We start from the raw sequence: 16,479 nt of genomic DNA on the forward strand, positions 1-16,479 counted from the left end.
AATTTTAGTTTAACCGTAAAATTTTACTTTTTATTTTTAATATTATTCACTATTTTAATTTTATTTTTTAAAAAAATACCATAAATATATATTTTTTAATTGTAAAAGTATCGACATCTTCTTTAAGAAACATAAATTTATATTTTTTTATTTTATTGTTTAAAAAGAAAGTAATAATAGAAATGTATTTTTTTAGATGTGTAGATTGAGTAAAAAATAATAATAGAAAGATATTTTTTAGATATATATGTATGCAATAAGTTTAAATTTAAATTTATGTTATATAATTACATTTAATTTAATATGAGATAAAATATAAATGATATATGTGTAGTGATTTTATATTTTAATTGTAATATTTTTTTAAAAAATAACATTTTTTATTATATAGTCACATTTAATATAACATGGATATATAAAAAAGTAAAGCACGATTACAAGCTCGGATTTGAACACGGGATGTTCTATTTAAGAAAAGCAGACTGGTACGAGAAAAATACAGTACGAATTCGAGCACAACATAAAAATACCGGACTTACGGGCCATGCTGGCTTACTCTTTAAAAATAGTGGCAAAACACGATACCACCTTTATTTTTTTAAAGCAACACGACCTATCTTTTGAAAAATATGGGCTGACACACGAATTTAGAGTAGAGGAAATTACACTCTATGCCCTTTTTATATTGTCCTCTTTTATTTTTACCCTATTTTTTAAAGTCTATCATTTTTACCTATTTTTTTAAACATTGTACCAATTTTGTCCCTGTCACTTCAAGATACTCTCCATGTGACTCTCTTATGTCAGGATATTTTGGGTACAATACATATAAAAAGAGGTATGTTTCAAATAAATATAAAATTAGAGACAAATTTAGTTAATTGATTAATAAAAGAGGCATTTTTTAACTTATAGCCCATTGGGTCTCATTATAAAAAACAGGCCCATTGAGCCTTATTATGAAGAAAGGCCCATTGGGCCAGAATCAGCTACAGGTACACCTATACACATACACCTACACCATCTTGTTTCCTCCTTCTCTCCCCGAAACGAAGAAGAACCAAGTTCTTCAGGAGCCGATCATGATTAGCGTTCTAGCTCAGGTAATCCATGCAACTTTCATTCAACATCTCATGTCATCCATCGGATTTCGTTTAGTTTCGCTTTTTCTCAATTTGATTTGATTCGTTTGTTTGTGTTTTTTGCAGGAGCGGTTGCTGGGGGCCGCACTCGGAAGCATATTTACTGGAATGGTAGTATTCGAGCAGCGAAGAAGCATTTATAAGTCCATTTCAGATACTCAGCCTCAATTAAACTCCCAATTTCAGGTAATTTCTTCTCTTTCTCTTTTTATTTATTCGTATTGTGTCGTAGTTTGGGTTTATGAAACCCTAGGACTCGATTGTATTAAGTTACTTACTTGTTTTGTTTCATGTAATTTTATAAATTTCATTTAAAGATGATTTGTTCTGATTTGGTAAAAGAATGTCTTGAACTTTGTCACGAATTGATAGAACTCGTGAGTTTTCGTTTATCAATGAAAGACCAAATGCTTTATTATTAACACATTTAAGTTAGTTTGAGTGTTCTGAGTGTCAAATGTTCAAATTATCTTGTCAAAAAAAAAAAAAACAGAATCCAGATTTGTTTGAATTGAAAGATAGAGTTCATTAGGTTGGCGAAGGCATCACTAAAAATTCAGTGTTCTTCATGGGCATGAAAGGTCGTTTTTAGGTGTCTTATGTTTGCAAACGAATTCGGTGATTGACCGGTAGTAGGTCCCAACTTGCTCAAATTAGTTGTGCATTGTGTAGTTCATCAAGGAGCACTTCTAACACCATACACCTTACCTCATCCTACTTTCCAAACTACACATTCTAACATAGAGGTTGTTACATAATTGAATGATGCCATGAGTTAGCATTTAAGATACAAAGGACATTGTTATGGTTGAATGGATATTGGTGCAACACTATCATGAAGGGCCATGGTGTGCTCCTTGTTTCCTTTTGGTGAAAGGCCTGTAGACCTAGGTACCTTGTAGGTCAGCAATAAAAGTAGGATTTTCACCAAATTCATGTGTACGTGTGTTGTGTGTGTACTCCTACATATGGCTTGATGTTGGTTGTTCATGGTGTTGAAGTTATGTTGAGAGTGGCTAGGTTCATGGTGTTGAAATGCTTCCTCAATATTGAAAGTGGAAGAGAAATGGGCACCTTCAGTATTATCCTCGTCATCACCTAGTACTTGGTCGTCATCACCTTCTTCCTCCATTGCTTGATCATCATCTTCAAGAGGAAATATTGATCTTTACTTCATATCCACACCCATTTTCAAAGGAGAAACCCATGTGGGTTAATAATAGGAGGTTGTAGGTGTCACTAAGCTTTGGTCTATTCCACCCCAAAATTCAACCCCAAAGGAACCCCAAGTTTTTGAATCTTTACTCCCTCCCAAAGGGTTGATATTTATAGACTAATAAGTTCAGCTGGATAAAATTAAAAGGCTAAGCAATAAGATTCTGAAAAACACATGAACTTAAAGACTCTCATTTCTCTTAGGATAAATAAGAAGTTGTTGGGGGCCTATTACTGCTGCAGTAAAGTTTTGATATTTTTATTAAATTTAATTGTTATTGACTATTTCTGATTTCAGTACTTGCCTCAAAGTACAGAAGTCTTAAACTTGAAATAGAAGAATTAGTTAATCGACTGATATTGTAGAATCAGTGATATTATATTTCTTTAAAGGCAGTGATGCTTTAAGCCCTCCCTGTGATGACTTTTGCTGTATTCATCAACGAGAGAAATCAAACTTTTTTGCTAGGCATGTGATTAAAAATGACATTTTTTTGTCCATACTTATGCTGTGGTATTGATTATAAAAGTGTGTTAATTTAGAGTTGTTTGGACCTTTGAATTTGAATGGCCTCAATGTTTTCCTATGCTATTTTATTATGTACTCTCTTTTAGGATCTTCTGTATGAAAAATTCCATGCACCGGAAATGATCAACTTTCCAGTTTTTGAATATTAAGCAATGCACAGAACCAAACAATTGTGCTATCCTATCACACATTGTAGATTCTGCTTTGTATAGGCTAACTCAACAGTTACAATCTGGTACTTGTAGCAGGTGAGAGAGCCCATATTTGGAAAGGAAGCTCGCTCGGAGCTTGCACGAATGTGGAACAAAGGTGTAGACCAGGCGTTTGGACCTGCAATCCAGTATCTTAGCTCCCACGGATGGTAGATTTTGTGCAATACCATTCCCAATCATATACAATGTATGTATGGACCCTCCTCATTCATACAATGTTACAACATTCCTAACTTTGAATCATTTTCATCTTGAGACAATGACCTTGATTTTCCAAGTCTTACTATACTAATAATAATAATATGGCCTTCTGTTCCCTTGTTTGTTCTTCTTGCAGGATTTGAATACCTAAATTAGTTACTAATAATGAGGGTCCCCCATGGTGAGATATGACCGTTTAACTTCCTTTGGGGGTAGTAGCCATTACTTCGGGGTGACATCCCCGAGACTTGCTATGAAGGGGGCGATAGTCGCCATCTGGGGATGGTACTCCCAAGATCCCTTCTACTTGATCTTCGCTATTTTTCTTTTCAAATATCACATAATTATAAAAAATAATAACTCATACATTTTTTTTTTTAATTTTTTCCTTTTTAAAACCCAATTATCACATAATTTAGAAAATATCTCTAAAATTACTTTTTTTTTTAAAAAAAAACCAAACTTTTTTTTATTAGCTATTTTTTTTTTTTCAAATATGGTGATTCATACATTTTTTTAACCCAAATATCACATAATTTAAAAATAATAACTCTAAAATTACTTTTTTTTTATAAGCAATTTTTTTTTTTTCAAATATCACATAATTTTAAAAATAATAACTCACAAATTTTTTTCTATCACCTACTAATTGTGACCACTGACCACTCTCCAAATCTATTTATGTTCTCTCTCTCTCTTTCTTTGGAATACTTTTATGAAGAAATAAAAATTACATTAAAAATTAATAATGTTATCTTAGAAAAATATAATATATTATTTAAATAATAATGCATTAAAAATTGGTAATGATCACAAATTAAAATAATGATTAATTTTTTATCAGTATGAATGAATAATTATTTTAATTATTTATTACATCAAGTAAAGTACTGTGACAAATATTTTGAATTTGTAAGTAGCATAAATTCAATAATATTTATAAGTGCCAAATATTTGTAAAATTATAATTTTTCTTTAGTTTTGTCGGTATATAGACTGTGTTATTGTCTTAAACATGATACATATAACACTAAAATTCTAAATCGTTTAGTCGGGTTAGCTTGAATTTACATCTGACTTCTCATATTTTTCAAAAATTTATATGGAAAATTAATAAATTTAAAATTTGATGCAATTTTATTATTTAGTTATTATCAAATAAAATACATAATTAATTTTATGTATAATTTAATTTTTTTAACCTCCACCGCAAAGCGTAAATTGTTTACTAGTTTCACAAAAAATAAAAAAGAAGACAAAAGGTGAACAAAAACAATTTGATATTTAATATAATCCTTTAAAAGGATAAATACAATAATCAGTTTAAATTTTAATTTATGTTATTTAAAAATTTATTTTTTTTAATTTTTTAATTTATATTAGTTTTTTAATTTATTAACTTTTAATAAGAAAATACTTTTGTAAATTTTTTTAACTATAATGTGACAATGGCACATATTTGACCGAAATCCGAAATTTAGCAAATTAATAATTTTTTCAAAATTCATTTATACTGATATTTATTTTAAATAAAGATTTGATTAAACCATAAAAGATATTTTGTATTGTTGTCGTTAATGACTTAAAAAAACAAAAAGATACACAAAAAAAGATATTATAAGAAATTATTTAAAAATTTAAAAAAAATTAATAACCTATACATTAAGCAATTATATTTAAAAAATGATAGTGTCCTCCCATGATATAAATACAGATCAATTAAACCTAAATAGTAAATACAGAAATTAAATTAAACTTAAACTGAGAATTTACGTGTGCAATCATGGGTGCTTCTGATATGTCGTTAGAAGAATTAAAAAACGAAAATATTGATCTGGTAAGACTTCATAAAATTCTTTATTATTCAATTTCATGACTCTTTAAATTATAATATATATTTGTGCTATGTTATAGAGTTTGTATTGAATTGTTGTTTATCACTGTTGTTACAATGATCAACTTTAATATTCTCTAATAATCATGAATTTGGTGGATAATATTACTTTTTGCCTCTCTCTTAACTAATAAAATTATTATAAATATTTCTTTCGGTTGCATTGGGTTATTCTTTTTAAACAATTTGGTGATGATTCACCAATGTCACTCTAATTTCTAATTTAGTGTAATTCAATTTGGAGAGAGAGAACAATTTGGGCTTAATTTTGTGATTTTTCTGATATTGTTCTTGGGTTTGTATTCTTGGTTTCGGGTTGAGTTTTGGTGTAGCGGTTAAAGCCGTGAGTTGAGTGAGTAAAACCAATATAGGAGAGATCTATATAAAAGTGGGTATCATAAAAATTAATTGTTATAAAGAGGAGCGAATAGGGGTTTTGATTAGGGTTTTCTTGGGTTTGTTGGGCTGATATCTCTTTCTTAGTGGGCTGAATTTGCATGATTGAGAGAGTCTTGTTGGGCCGAACCATATTGACACTTGGTTGTTCGGCTCTTTATTGTTGGGCCTGTAAGAAAATTGCATGTGAGTTTATAAAAATACACGCAGAATAATAGAAAATTGAAAAATACCACTTTTTGCATTTTGTACTGATTTGAGTTCTGTTAGAAAACTGCAGATTTCTAACATAAGCTTCTCTATAAGTATTAATAATGGTGACAAATTTCATATATTTAATGTATTAATTTTGTGTGACTAATTATAGGAACGACTTCCTATTGAGGAAGTGTTTGAGGTGCTGAAATCAACAAGAGAAGGTTTGAGCAGTGATGATGCAGAGAGGAGGGTCTCAATATTTGGGCCAAACAAGTTGGAAGAGAAAAAAGAAAGTAAATTGCTTAAGTTCTTGGGATTTATGTGGAATCCTCTCTCATGGGTTATGGAATCTGCTGCTATCATGGCCATTGTTTTGGCTAATGGAGGGGTAAAATACTTAGAAAAAAAACTAAAAAAAACTACTCTTTTTTTGTATCTTTTTTCTCAAATACATAACAAAGATTATTCTTTAACCATGCACAGGGTAAACCACCGGATTGGCAAGACTTTGTTGGTATAGTTGTTTTGCTTATCATCAACTCAACAATTAGTTTCATTGAAGAAAACAATGCAGGCAATGCTGCAGCTGCTCTCATGGCTGGTCTAGCCCCCAAGACAAAGGTATATATTATGCCCTTTTTGGCTTAGCTTATAACAACTCTTTTTTAGCTTTTAGAATTAGAAAAGTCTTTAAAAAGTAGATATTTTTTTATGATATGCAAACAATTTTCATTAAAAAAGATAGTTATTATACTTTAACTATAAGTGAAAGTAGAAATTTAGCCAAACAGAACTAATGTTGATTGAATATGGTATTGTTTCTCACAAAAAAGTTAATACTAATCTTTTTTTTTTTCATGAAAAAATGAAGGTTTTGAGAGATGGAAGGTGGAGTGAGCAAGATGCTGCAATATTGGTGCCAGGAGATGTTATCAGTATCAAGTTGGGAGACATTGTCCCTGCTGATGCTCGTCTCTTACAAGGCGATCCCTTAAAGATTGATCAATCTGCGCTTACTGGTGAGTCTCTCCCTGTTACCAAGCATCCGGGCAGCCAGGTCTACTCTGGCTCCACCTGCAAGCAGGGTGAGATTGAAGCAGTTGTTATCGCTACTGGTGTACGCACATTCTTTGGGAAAGCTGCTCATTTAGTGGATAGTACTAATCAAGTTGGTCACTTTCAAAAGGTAAGAGTGTCTTTCTTTTCTCATGTCAAGTTAGTTTAAATCATTACTCACAAATTTTCACCATTGTTGAAATGTTTGATCAGGTTTTGACAGCTATTGGTAACTTCTGCATTTGCTCGATAGTAATAGGAAGTGTGATCGAGGCCATTGGGATGGCAATTCAACACAGATCATACAGAGATGGTGTTGACAATATTTTGGTTCTCCTCATTGGTGGTATCCCAATTGCTATGCCAACAGTATTGTCTGTAACCATGGCTATTGGATCTCACCGTCTTTCGCAGCAAGGCGCTATAACCAAGAGGATGACAGCAATTGAAGAGATGGCGGGAATGGATGTTCTTTGTAGTGATAAAACTGGAACTCTTACTCTCAACAAACTTACAGTTGATAAGTCTTTGATTGAGGTGAGTAATTATGCTCAAATTAAGTATTTATAGAAGAAAATAATTTGATAATTTGAGCCTTTATTATAATGAATGCATTGCATAATTCTAGGTGTTCAAGGACATAGATAAGGACACTGTTGTCTTGCTTGCGGCTAGAGCTTCTAGAGTTGAAAACCAAGATGCCATTGATGCTTCAATCGTTGGGATGTTAGGTGACCCCAAAGAGGTAAAATACTAAAGGCTTTTCCCTAAAACATAAAGAATTGAAGCAATGAACTCTTGTTTATTCTTGTTGGTGTGTGTTATAGGCAAGAGAAGGAATCACTGAGGTACATTTTCTACCTTTCAATCCTGTGGATAAGCGCACTGCAATCACTTACATTGACAACAATGGAAACTGGCATAGATGCAGCAAGGGTGCTCCCGAGCAAGTAAGCTAAAATCCTCCTCTTGTTCAACCATTTTATTATCTCTAAGCTTTGATGGAAACTAACTATGTCAATTCTGTTCTATGCAAGATTATTGATCTTTGTAATCTCACTGGCCAAGTAAAAGTAAAAGCACATGCAATCATTGACAAGTACGCTGAACGCGGTCTTCGTTCCTTGGCAGTTGCACGACAGGTAAATCAAGAACAAGTTACTTTATTGATTGACTCTTTTATCTCAATTGAAACATAATGATTGGATTGTTTATTATGTCAAATTATAGACTGTTCTAGAGAAAACAAAGCAGAGTGCTGGAGAACCATGGGAGTTTGTAGGTCTGATGCCTCTCTTTGACCCTCCAAGGCATGATAGCGCTGAGACTATTCGCCGAGCTCTTGAGCTTGGTGTCAATGTGAAGATGATCACTGGTGACCAACTTGCAATTGGAAAGGAGACTGGTCGTAGACTTGGTATGGGAACTAATATGTATCCTTCATCCTTTCTCCTTGGCCAGAATAGAGATGAATCCACTGCTGGCATTCCCATTGATGAGCTTATTGAGAATGCAGATGGATTTGCTGGTGTCTTCCCTGGTAATAATGATATTGTATTATTGATAATGAGGATTCATGGCATTTTCTATTCCCTAGTATTGACTTATTTGATATATTTTTCAGAACACAAGTATGAGATTGTTAAAAGGCTACAAGAAAGGAAACATATATGTGGTATGACTGGAGATGGTGTCAATGATGCTCCGGCACTTAAGAAGGCAGACATTGGTATAGCTGTTGCTGATGCAACTGATGCGGTGAAGTGCATCTGACATTGTTTTGACAGAGCCAGGATTGAGTGTCATCATCAGCGCCGTGTTGACAAGCCGAGCCATCTTCCAGAGGATGAAGAATTACACAATTTACGCAGTTTCTATTACAATCCGTATTGTGTTGGGATTCATGTTGGTAGCTCTCATTTGGAAGTTTGATTTCTCACCATTCATGGTTTTGATCATTGCCATCTTGAATGATGGGACAATCATGACCATTTCAAAGGACAGAGTCAAACCATCTCCTATGCCTGACTCGTGGAAACTAAAAGAGATTTTCACTACTGGAATTGTTCTTGGAACCTACATGGCTCTCATGACTGTACTCTTCTTTTGGATTGCACATAGCACAGAATTTTTCTCTGTACGTAATACCCTATTAGTTCAATATTTTCACTAACAATTCAATTAGAATAAACTCTAAAATCCAACTATTTGCAGGAAAAGTTCCATTTAACTCCTCTTAAGATCTTGCCTGAACTTAACTCAGCTCTCTACCTTCAAGTAAGCATCATTAGTCAAGCACTCATCTTTGTGACCCGTTCAAGGAGTTGGTCTTTTGTTGAACGCCCCGGTTTCTTGCTTCTTGGAGCCTTCATGGCCGCGCAACTGGTTTGTAGTTTCTTTCTCTTCTTTTTTTCCCTTCTAGTTTACATAACAAGCCACCCACATCCTTTAATGAATTTTTCTACTTATACAAACAGGTGGCCACTCTAATTGCTGTGTATGCAAACTGGGGTTTTGCTAAAATCCAAGGAATTGGTTGGGGATGGGCTGGTGTGATCTGGCTTTTCAGCATTGTCACTTACTTCCCTCTTGATGTTCTCAAGTTCATGACTCGATATGCATTGAGTGGCAAAGCCTGGAATACCATGCTTCACAGCAAGGTTTTCTTTCTTTAACTCTCTCTCTATTGAAAAAATATGTATGTATCCACCAATATAATCACTTGCTTTTTTTTTTATGAAAACCAATTAAGATTGCTTTCACAACAAGGAGGGATTATGGAAGAGGCCAAAGGGAAGCTCAATGGGCATCGGCTCAACGAACAGTTGATGGTCTTCAACCTCCATTACCTCATTACAACAACGATAACCATGAACTATCTGAGATTGCTGAACAAGCCAGAATACGTGCTGAAATTGCTAGGTAAAATCTCAAAAACATACACATATATCTGTTATTAGACACCAGTACTTCCCAATACTTTCTATAAATAGTGTCTCACGATTAATTAACAATATTCCCTAAACGTTATTTTCTTAAGTTTATGAGACTCAAAACTTAATTACATCAATAGATGTATGACACTGAGAAAGGTGTTAGGTACCAGTAGTACATTTTAACAATTCTCGATTTTAGTTATTACCAAGTTGTTCATAATGTTATATTAATATGGATTCTGATTTTTTTAGGTTGACGGAGAACCGTACGTTGAAGGATCGCGTTGAATCTGTAGTGATGCGCAAGGGGCTTGAGCTTGATGATATTCGGCTGAATTACACTTTGTAAAAAGTCATCATTCTTCAGAAAAAGTTTTTTTTTTCTTCATTATTAGGATTTTCATTTAGTTATTTATTTTTTTAGATCAAATTTTCACTTAGATTTTGTCATTTATTTTTAGTTATGCTTAATGATATAGGAAATTTTAGATATGCTTAGAGCGATATATGAAAAAGAACTAAGAGCTCTAATGTGTATATTGAGATATGCTTATGTTAATATTGCATGTGAAATGTACATATATTTAGTTTGATTTTTAATTTTATTTTATTAATGTATATTTTTAGTTATATAATTAGTTTTTTTATGTGTGGATGTTATTCAATAAATAATATCATTTTTATTTAAAAATATTTAATTTAAACGTTATTTATGGAAAGATTATATAATAATATTTAAAATTTGTTATTAATTATAATTTTAGTTTAACCGTAAAATTTTACTTTTTATTTTTAATATCATTCACTATTTTAATTTTATTTTTTTAAAAAATAACATAAATATATATTTTTTAATTGCAAAAGTATCGACATCTTCTTTAAGAAACATAAATATATATATTTTTTATTTTATTGTTTAAAAAGAAAGTAATAATAAAAATGTATTTTTTTAGATGTGTAGATTGAGTAAAAAATAATAATAGAAAGATATTTTTTAGATATATATGTATGCAATAAGTTTAAATTTAAATTTATGTTATATAATTACATTTAATTTAATATGAGATAAAATATAAATGATATATGTGTAGTGATTTTATATTTTAATTGTAATATTTTTTTAAAAAATAACATTTTTTATTATATAGTCACATTTAATATAACATGGATATATAAAAAAGTAAAGCACAATTACAAGCTCGGATTTGAACACGGGATGTTCTATTTAAGAAAAGCAGACTGGTACGAGAAAAATACAGTACGAATTCGAGCACAAAATAAAAATACCGGACTTACGGGCCATGCTTACTCTTTAAAAATAGTGGCAAAACACGATACAACCTTTATTTTTTTAAGGGCTATTTACAAAAATATGGGAAAATAAAGATAAGTTTTGATATATATGGCATAAAAACTTAATTACACTAAATATGACATTTTTTTAAAAAACTTACAAATATGGGAAAAAGTCTTGAGGAATGCCATAAAAAACTTTAAATTTGTGTTTCTTTTTATTTATTTTTTCTTTTTTAAAAAAATAAAATACTAAAATAAATAAAAAATGATCTCAACTATAGATATTATTTTTTTTTACAGAGATTAAACTTGTTTTTTTTTTTATTTAAACTACTATTTTTTTTTCTTTGTTTTTTTGTTAAAAACTAATTATTTCATTAAAAGCAGCAGGAAAAAAAAAAAAACCAGTTTCATCAACATCATCCTGAAGAAAAAACAATATAAAAAATTATAATCTAAGATAATATAAACTTTAAAAATCAGTTTCATCAACATTGAAAGAAACTATTAATTTCATTAAAAGAATAAAAAAAATAGTTTCATTATGTTATTAGAATTTTTTTTTCAAGTTACTTTTTTATTATTTTTTGCTTCTAGGTTGGAAACTTACACTTATATTTTGTTATTAAATTATTGGTAGGCATTATGTGTTGTTTTGATTATATTTGTGATTAGTATTTTTTTTTTTTTTGTATATTTGTGTGTGTGTAGGTTTTTATTTGATTGTCTGATGAAACTGGTTTCAATTAATTTTATTATTAACATTTGTATTTTGTTATGATTTTTTATAACGTCAAAACTGGTTTCACAGGTTTTAACTATTTTGTAATGGGGTCGCTCAATTTTTATGATATTATTATATATTTTTTAGTTTGTATAAAACCAGTTTTATTATTGTATGATATTTGAACAACAATTTTTATTTTATTTTAATTAATCAGTTTCTGACACACATATTATTTTATTATTTTCATAACTGGTTTTTTTAAGTAACTAGTTTTTATAACTAATTTTTTTTTATTGTTGTTCATAATTGAGTTTTATTCAATTTTTTTATTAATTTATTTCAAGAAACTGGTTTTTATTTGTTTGTTTTTATTTTGGTTGTTTTACTAACTGGTTTCTCATATTCCACTGTTTTTTTTTTTGTTATTCTTTTATGGTTTTTATTGCACTTTTGTCTCTTTAATTTTCTTTGTTTCTTTTTTTTTTCTCTTTGATTTAAATTTATGATTCTCTTTGTTATATTTGTTGCATATTGTATGTTTAAATTAACTCTAATTTTTGAGCAAGCAAATAAAAAATTAAATGCCAAAATAAAGAATGAAGTTAAAAGTTTGATTATTAGGTATTGATATAAAATTTATATGTTCGAAACTGGTTTTTAAATTTAGTATCGTTAATTTGTAAAAGTTTAGTTATTAGGCATTGTGTATTTTTTATTATGTTATTGATGAAACTATTTTTTTTTTTTTGCCTCTTTTAATGAAATAATTCGTTTCTTTTAATATTGATGAAACTGGTTTTTAAAGTTAGTATCGTCTTTAGATTGTAATTTTTTTCATTATCTTATTGATGAAACTATTTTTTGTATTCTTTAAATGAAATTATTAGTTTCTTTCAATGTTGATGAAACTAGTTTTTAAAGTTTGGATTCTTTTTAGATTATGATTTTTTGTATTGTTTTTTTTTTCCAGGATGATGTTGATGAAACAGGTTTTTTTTTTCTGCTGTTTTTAATGGAATAATTAGTTTTTAACAAAAAAAAAACAAATAGTAGTTTAAATAAAAAAAACAAGTTTAATTTTTGTAAAAAAAATGAAATATAAAAATGTACACTTATTATATATATTAAGAGAAAAAAATTATGTTGAGAAAAAAAAATTAAAAAAAAAAAAGAGACACAAAGAGAAATTAGAAAAAAAAAATAGAGAGATAAGCGAAAGAAAGAAAAAAAAAAAGTAACAACTGACTTCAAAGTTGAAAAGAAAAAAGAGAGCCAAAATTAACTAAAAAATATATAAAAAAAAACAAAAAAAAACATTTTGAAGTTTCAATAAGTAAAAAAGAAAAAAAAAATTAATAAAAGTATAAAAGTAAAATGTTCTTGTCAAATTAAAAATGTAATGTTTGAAAAAAAATGTAGTATTTGGTGTAAATTTTTCAAATAAAAAGAAACACTAAAATGTAAGTGTAAAATAAATTAAAAAATAAATAAAACTAATTAAGCTAAAAACAAAAACATAAAACATGGGATTGGATAATAAGTTTATAAATATATGGCATATCAAATACCATAAAAAATCTTAAATGTGAAAAAATGCCATAGAAAAGTGGCAAATCTAAAAATACCATATTTTTCTAACTTTGTAATTTTCACTTTTTTTAAAGCAACACGACCTGTCTTTTGAAAAATATGGGCTGACACACGAATTTAGAGTACTAGGTTATACTAGCGAAACCCATAGCCCATTGGGTCTCATTATAAAAAAGAGGCCCATTGAGCCTTATTATGAAGAAAGGCCCATTGGGCCAGAATCAGCTACAGCTACACCTATACACATACACCTACACCATCTTGTTTCCTCCTTCTCTACCCGAAACGAAGAAGAACCAAGTTCTTCAGGAGCCGATCATGATTAGCGTTCTAGCTCAGGTAATCCATGCAACTTTCATTCAACATCTCATGTCATCCATCGGATTTCGTTTAGTTTCGCTTTTTCTTAATTTGATTTGATTCGTTTGTTTGTGTTTTTTGCAGGAGCGGTTGCTGGGGGCCGCACTCGGAAGCATATTCACTGGAATGGTAGTATTCGAGCAGCGAAGAAGCATTTATAAGTCCATTTCAGATACTCAGCCTCAATTAAACTCCCAATTTCAGGTAATTTCTTCTCTTTCTCTTTTTATTTATTCGTATTGTGTCGTAGTTTAGGTTTATGAAACCCTAGGACTCGATTGTATTAAGTTACTTACTTGTTTTGTTTCATGTAATTTTATAAATTTCATTTAAAGATGATTTGTTCTGATTTGGTAAAAGAATGTCTTGAACTTTGTCACGAATTGATAGAACTCGTGAGTTTTCGTTTATCAACGAAAGACCAAATGCTTTATTATTAACACATTTAAGTTAGTTTGAGTGTTCTGAGTGTCAAATGTTCAAATTATCTTGTCAAAAAAAAAAAACAAAATCCAGATTTGTTTGAATTGAAAGATAGAGTTCATTAGGTTGGCAAAGGCATCACTAAAAGTTCATTATTATCCTCGTCATCACCTAGTACTTGGTCATCATCACCTTCTTCCTCCATTGCTTGATCATCATCTTCAAGAGGAAATATTGATCTTTACTTCATATCCACACCCATTTTCAAAGGAGAAACCCATGTGAGTTAATAATAGGAGGTTGTAGGTGTCACTAAGCTTTGGTCTATTCCACCCCAAAATTCAACCCCAAAGGAACCCCAAGTTTTTGAATCTTTACTCCCTCCCAAAGGGTTGATATTTATAGACTAATAAGTTCAGCTGGATAAAATTAAAAGGCTAAGCAATAAGATTCTGAAAAACACATGAACTTAAAGACTCTCATTTCTCTTAGGATAAATAAGAAGTTGTTGGGGCCTATTACTGCTGCAGTAAAGTTTTGATATTTTTATTAAATTTAATTGTTATTGACTATTTCTGATTTCAGTACTTGCCTCAAAGTACAGAAGTCTTAAACTTGAAATAGAAGAATTAGTTAATCGACTGATATTGTAGAATCAGTGATATTATATTTCTTTAAAGGTAGTGATGCTTTAAGCCCTCCCTGTGATGACTTTTGCTGTATTCATCAACGAGAGAAATCAAACCTTTTTGCTAGGCATGTGATTAAAAATGACATTTTTTTGTCCATACTTATGCTGTGGTATTGATTATAAAAGTGTGTTAATTTAGAGTTGTTTGGACCTTTGAATTTGAATGGCCTCAATGTTTTCCTATGCTATTTTATTATGTACTCTCTTTTAGGATCTTCTGTATGAAAAATTCCATGCACCGGAAATGATCAACTTTCCAGTTTTTGAATATTAAGCAATGCACAGAACCAAACAATTGTGCTATCCTATCACACATTGTAGATTCTGCTTTGTATAGGCTAACTCAACAGTTACAATCTGGTACTTGTAGCAGGTGAGAGAGCCCATATTTGGAAAGGAAGCTCGCTCGGAGCTTGCACGAATGTGGAACAAAGGTGTAGACCAGGCGTTTGGACCTGCAATCCAGTATCTTAGCTCCCACGGATGGTAGATTTTGTGCAATACCATTCCCAATCATATACAATGTATGTATGGACCCTCCTCATTCATACAATGTTACAACATTCATAACTTTGAATCATTTGCATCTTGAGACAATGACCTTGATTTTCCAAGGTCTTACTATACTAATAATAATAATATGGCCTTCTATTCTTTCCCTTGTTTGTTCTTCTTGCAGGATTTGAATACCTAAATTAGTTACTAATGATGAGGGTCCCCCATGGTGAGATATGACCGTTTAACTTCCTTTGGGGATAGTAGCCATTACTTCGGTGTGACATCCCCGAGACTTGCTATGAAGGAGGCGATAGTCTCCATCTGGGGATGGTACTCCCAAGATCCCTTCTACTTGATCTTCGCAATTTTTCTTTTCAAATATCACATAATTATAAAAAATAATAACTCATACATTTTTTTTTTTAATTTTTTCCTTTTTAAAACCCAATTATCACATAATTTAGAAAATATCTCTAAAATTACTTTTTTTTTTAAAAAAAAACCAAACTTTTTTTTATTAGCTATTTTTTTTTTCAAATATGGTGATTCATACATTTTTTTATTATAACACTCAAATTCTAAATCGTTTAGTCGGGTTAGCTTGAATTTACATCTGACTTCTCATATTTTTCAAAAATTTATATGGAAAATTAATAAATTTAAAATTTGATGCAATTTTATTATTTAGTTATTATTAAATAAAATACATAATTAATTTTATGTATAATTTAATTTTTTTTAACCTCCACCGCAAAGCGTAAATTGTTTACTAGTTTCACAAAAAATAAAAAAGAAGACAAAAGGTGAACAAAAACAATTTGATATTTAATATAATCCTTTAAAAGGATAAATACAGTAATCAGTTTAAATTTTAATTTATGTTATTTATTTTTTTTTTTTTAATTTATATTAGTTTTTTAATTTATTAATTTTTAATAAGAAAATACTTTTATATTTTTTTTTTTTTTAACTATAATGTGACAATGGCACATATTTGACCGAAATCCGAAATTTAGCAAATGAATAATTTTTTTCAAAATTCATTTATACTGATATTTATTTTAAATAAAGATTCGATTAAATCATAAAAGATATTTTGTATTGTTGTAAATGAC

At 30.0% G+C, this 16,479-nt stretch overlaps 2 protein-coding genes, 1 long non-coding RNA gene and 1 pseudogene across 6 annotated transcripts; all 4 read left to right on the plus strand.

The window, feature by feature from the left end:
* Positions 1 to 944: 944 nt before the first annotated feature.
* Positions 945 to 3,676, plus strand: LOC115719583 (uncharacterized). Of its 2 annotated transcripts, none has more exons than XM_061108913.1 (4): positions 945 to 1,103; positions 1,209 to 1,328; positions 3,132 to 3,285; positions 3,436 to 3,676. In XM_061108913.1, exons 1-3 carry the CDS (start codon positions 960 to 962, stop codon positions 3,249 to 3,251), a joined length of 384 nt encoding a protein of 127 aa, XP_060964896.1. In that variant the 5' UTR covers positions 945 to 959; the 3' UTR covers positions 3,252 to 3,285; positions 3,436 to 3,676. The 2 variants fall into 2 exon arrangements, with proteins under 2 accessions (XP_060964896.1, XP_060964897.1); XM_061108914.1 differs by having other exon boundaries at positions 3,135 to 3,285.
* On the plus strand, positions 1,335 to 3,029 carry LOC133033862 (uncharacterized). The gene is made up of 2 exons (XR_009685919.1): positions 1,335 to 2,127; positions 2,163 to 3,029. It is a non-coding gene; the product is annotated as an uncharacterized LOC133033862 (long non-coding RNA).
* LOC115719593 (ATPase 8, plasma membrane-type-like) lies at positions 3,445 to 10,414 on the plus strand (annotated as a pseudogene).
* Positions 10,415 to 13,572: 3,158 nt separating this feature from the next.
* LOC115718417 (uncharacterized) lies at positions 13,573 to 15,818 on the plus strand. 3 transcript variants are annotated; one of them, XM_061108911.1, is made up of 4 exons: positions 13,573 to 13,731; positions 13,837 to 13,956; positions 15,237 to 15,390; positions 15,546 to 15,818. In XM_061108911.1, exons 1-3 carry the CDS (start codon positions 13,588 to 13,590, stop codon positions 15,354 to 15,356), a joined length of 384 nt encoding a protein of 127 aa, XP_060964894.1. In that variant the 5' UTR covers positions 13,573 to 13,587; the 3' UTR covers positions 15,357 to 15,390; positions 15,546 to 15,818. The 3 variants fall into 3 exon arrangements, with proteins under 3 accessions (XP_060964894.1, XP_060964895.1, XP_060964893.1); XM_061108912.1 differs by having other exon boundaries at positions 15,240 to 15,390; XM_061108910.1 differs by lacking the exon at positions 15,546 to 15,818 and having other exon boundaries at positions 15,237 to 15,525.
* The last annotated feature ends 661 nt before the right edge of the window (positions 15,819 to 16,479 follow it).

This window comes from Cannabis sativa, chromosome 2 (assembly GCF_029168945.1).
Source record: "Cannabis sativa cultivar Pink pepper isolate KNU-18-1 chromosome 2, ASM2916894v1, whole genome shotgun sequence".
Taxonomy (NCBI): domain Eukaryota; kingdom Viridiplantae; phylum Streptophyta; class Magnoliopsida; order Rosales; family Cannabaceae; genus Cannabis; species Cannabis sativa.